At 39.6% G+C, this 4,279-nt stretch overlaps 1 protein-coding gene across 1 annotated transcript in view; it reads right to left on the bottom strand.

The window, feature by feature from the left end:
* The window catches only part of PAXIP1 (PAX interacting protein 1), a 30,664-nt gene that overhangs the window by 15,892 nt on the left and 10,493 nt on the right, over nucleotides 1–4,279 (bottom strand). The window contains exons 6-7 of the mRNA XM_031061732.1: nucleotides 3,165–3,809; nucleotides 39–383 (exon numbers count right to left, since the gene is read on the bottom strand). Coding sequence (XP_030917592.1) covers nucleotides 39–383; nucleotides 3,165–3,809 — 990 coding nt within the window. The remainder of the gene's footprint in view (nucleotides 1–38; nucleotides 384–3,164; nucleotides 3,810–4,279) is intronic.

Genomic DNA, 4,279 nt, shown 5'->3' with positions numbered 1-4,279 from the left:
TGGAGCGGCTGCGGGGGCGGGTGCAGCTGCTGCTGCGCGTGGAGCGGCTGCTGCGGGAACTGGAGCTGCTGCTGGGAGAACTGGTGCTGCTGATGGACTTGCTGCTGCTGCTGCTGGGGAAACTGGTGTGGCTGCAGCTGTTGGAAAGACTGCTGGGAGATCTGGGGTTGCTGCTGCTGTTGCTGGAGCTGCATAAGTTGCTGAGGTTGAAGGTGTAAAAGAGGATGGTGCTGTTGCTGCTGTGCTTGATGTGACTGCTGCAATAAATGTGTCTCTGGTGTTAGTTTCACTTGACTAAACAGCACCACATTTGGATGTCCCTGTTGGCTATGATTTACTTGTTGTTCTAAACTTTTTGTAGGTGCTGAAAGTGATTGTAATATCTAGAAAACAAAGATTATTTTTGTGACCTTTTGGTTGTCATTCGGTTTTAAAAATATTTAAAGAACTACTGGGAAAATACAATTCCTAAAAGAAAAGAACCCTACACCTAAATACCTTGTGAGCTAAACAAAAATCTTTAACTGCCTAATAGCAAAATGAAAAGACAGGACTTACACAAAGAGAAGTGTGGAGCTGCATGTGACTCCTAATAAACAGCAATGCACATTTTAGTTCAATTTAAGATTAAACCCCATCCCTGTATTATTAATAATTTTCCAACTGCATTATGACTATTAACACTATATTAATAATTACATTGATCAACTGCAATATTAATTTTAAAATCCCACTGGCCCATTAAATTCAGAGTTTAGTTCCATAGTTCTATTTTCACTTAAAAATTGCTAATGATACCTTCATTAATTAGTGCTGTTTGAAACCTTCATTAATTGGTGCTGTTTTGAACTAATTCAGGAATATATAGCTTGATTTTAATCTCAATACCAAAAAACAAAGAAACATTGATCTGCTGAGCACTAAGGATTTCTTGGGGAAAAAACCCAAAACAACTTAACCTCCCTATTTAAGAATACTAGATTTTAGGTTTACAGAGTGCTGAAGTAATCTAGAATTTAATTTTGTTTCTACATGTATAATCCACTGTTAAGAGAAAAATCATTTCACACTAAGCAGACACAAGTTAGGCAGCAAATTTTTATGCATCAGAAAAGGGAAAATTAGGCAAAGTTCTAATCGATTAGGATGAGTTCTACATATTTATTAAAATATTTTAATATAAACTACCTATTACAAATGAGAAGGAGCAACAGGAAATTCTAGACTTGCCATTCATGAAGTCTTTTAAACATGAAATCAGCTTTGATGAATCCTGCAAAGCTTGTTTCCTTCACCCTCACTACTTCAACACACGCAGTGTCACCTTCAGCGACGTGCGTGTGCAAAAGAGGAATCAAAGCCCATCACCAGAGCACAAAGCCAATTACTGTATCCTCTCAACCATCCATCAACTCTCCATCAGAGAGGTGGCTCAAGTGTTTTCACAATGCACACCAAAACATCTCAGGTGTCATCTAAATAATTCTGATGTGGCTGGTATTGCACACATGCGCAGCCATGATTATCAATGCATCACCCATTGCTCATGTCTCAGCAGCACCATAGTAGAAACATTCAATAACTAAAAATAACACACACAAAAAATGTTTCCATGGCTCGGTGTGAGGAGCTTCTCTCCACAACAAGTAACAAAAGCCAAAATTACAGAAGCTTCAAGACATGTATTTCAAAATAAAGGGATAAAACCTTCAAAAGCATTCTATGGCTATATTCACAAAGTAACTATGTATCTGTAAACACCTGATTTATGACAGATTTTGCTACTTGGCAGAAATCTGAGCTTCAAACTAAACACTAACTTTCCAATAACGTTCACTGCACTAAGACTTGCATTCATCATTTAGGGCAGAAAGTAAAAGAGAAGTTATAGGGGAAAAGGCAGAACAGGTATTCCTCCCTCCAGGAAGCAGATTCACAATTCTAAGATGCAGAGCCTTTCTGCACATGCTGGAGCTGGCCCAGCAGCCTGAGAGGGTGCTTGGTACAGCCCTCACACATCACGACCCAGCCCCTGCTCCAGCAGAATTTGGGTGAACAGAGACAAGCCAAAGCACACAAGCACCAGCGCTCTGTAGCTCTGCAAATATTGCTGATAGAGAAATACTCACACAGGGACACCAGTGATGTGTATTTGATGGCACAGTGACTGGGCTGGAGAGGATGTGGTGGCCAAATTATCCATGCTGGCCAACTGAGCAAATGATTGGCAGCTCTGCTCAGGCTTTGCCCAGAACTCTCAGCCCTTAAACAATTCAAGGCACTGAGAAGAGGAATCCAATCAGATTTAAAATAAGCCTGTATTTCCACTTTGTATTCAGATGTCATATAATCAGCACAGAATCAACACTTCTGAGTGACTCCACACTGTGTGTTTAAGTACTGCCTGTAAGTCTCTGTACTGCTCTGGCACCTTTCAAAGTTTTACCATCAGATGAACATGAAGAAAGGCACCAATGCAATTATTTAAGTAGAAGAAATGTCTAACATTTACCAGTGCCTGCTTTACTCATGCTCCCTTCCCACAAAGATCTAAGCATTTCAATGCTGCAGGCGCAGCATGCTCACTTGCTTTTTATTATCTTGTAGAAATACATTCAACACAAGAGCTGCAATTATTTCAACTACACAAGTGGCATAAGAAAGTGTAAGTTAGGACTTCTCCATCATAAATATGCACACTATATAACAACCTAACGATGCCCAGCAGAACAATGCAGTATAAACTGAACCTGTTGTGGGAACAATCAATTCCACAATTTCATGAGTTTATGGCATAAATAATTCCCTTGCACTGACTGAGAATTCTAGAAGGATAGGAAACCAGGTTTCCTGAACTAGCAAAATAATTCTAAATTCATGTTTTTCCCTCTCTTACCAAGAAGTCCTTACTGAAAATCTACACCATGCTGCAGTTATACACAGCTTTACTCTTCCATATGTTTTTTTCCAAATGCATTCTGTGAACCTGCTAGAAATTAAGTTACTTATTAGGGGAAGTTATGAATTTGGCTACAATTTTAAGTAATAAGGGGAAGTATTAACTTTGGGTATTTCAAGAACAGCAAAAGGAAACTGAAGTTCTTGGACACTATAGCTCCCAAGAAAAAGTCCAATAGCTTATAAATTAAAAATCCAACACTTACATGTGCTACATTTGATGGTCTATTAATCTGCTGAATATCAGCACTATTAGTAATATTCCTTAACGTCCGCACGGCTGGACTCCACGTGGCCATCATTTCCTGGCGGTCAGAACTTTGGGCACCTTGCACTGAAGCCATGAGGTTGCCTCTCATATCAGGAGGCAAAATGTTACCTGGCACTGGTGGGACATTGGCACACAAATTAATCAACCCGGAGTCCTTCCCTTGAGGCAACCTACGCTTTGCTGCAGATGCCTGTGGGACTTCAGCTGGTGTCCAGTTCAAATTCCTTTCTTGCTTTTCTGGAGAGGAATCGGAAGAATCATCGAACATCAGTTCCCCTTTTGCCTTATCAGCAGTAGTAGATTTTGGTGAAAAAGCTTGATCACCCAAAGGTGATCCTTCTCGAGAAGATGCTGGGCTTGATAATTTTTCATCAGTACTAGCCTCATTTTGTGAATCTTGTTCTTCATTTTCTGCTTCTTCCTCCTCTTCCTCCTCCTCCTCCTCTTCCTCCTCGTATATAATTAAACGAGGATGATAAGGAGTCTCTTCTTTTTTACTCTTATCAGCTATAGAATCCAGTACCCAGTCTGGGGTCACAATTTTAATGCTGTCCCGTTTATAAGCACATTCATATTTTTCCTGAGGGGAAAAAAAAAAAGATTTAAAGACAAAAACAATCACAAGTTCTTTGAGATCAGGGCTAGAGCATGGAGAGAGAGATTACAAGGCTGCTGTCCAAGAGAGTGATCTTGCCCAGATCCAACAGGACTTATACTGGGCAGAACTACAAGTTCCAAGAGATTAAAATGCAAAAAAACCAAATTTTCCACATTTACACTATAAAGGACTCAGAAGGCACAATTGCAGATGATGAATGTCTTCACTTGCAAAATTCTTCTCTAACCCAATCACCAAAATATTCCAACCCAGCAGTGAGGAACATCATGGTCAATACTAAAATGCAAGTGATTTTAGGAGGACATTAATGCAAGTCTAAAGAGAGTTTATGTTTCATCCAGTGTTAAAAAAAAGTAAAAAAAAGTAAAAAAACCAGTCCCACTATGAAAAAGCATTTGGGGAAAAAGTCAGAATTTCAAAACAGAGACAAA

This window comes from Geospiza fortis, unplaced genomic scaffold (genome assembly GCF_000277835.1).
Source record: "Geospiza fortis unplaced genomic scaffold, GeoFor_1.0 scaffold282, whole genome shotgun sequence".
Lineage (NCBI taxonomy): Eukaryota > Metazoa > Chordata > Aves > Passeriformes > Thraupidae > Geospiza > Geospiza fortis.
The sequence above is the reverse complement of the archived record's forward strand: the minus strand, read 5'-3'. Positions and strand labels throughout refer to the sequence as shown.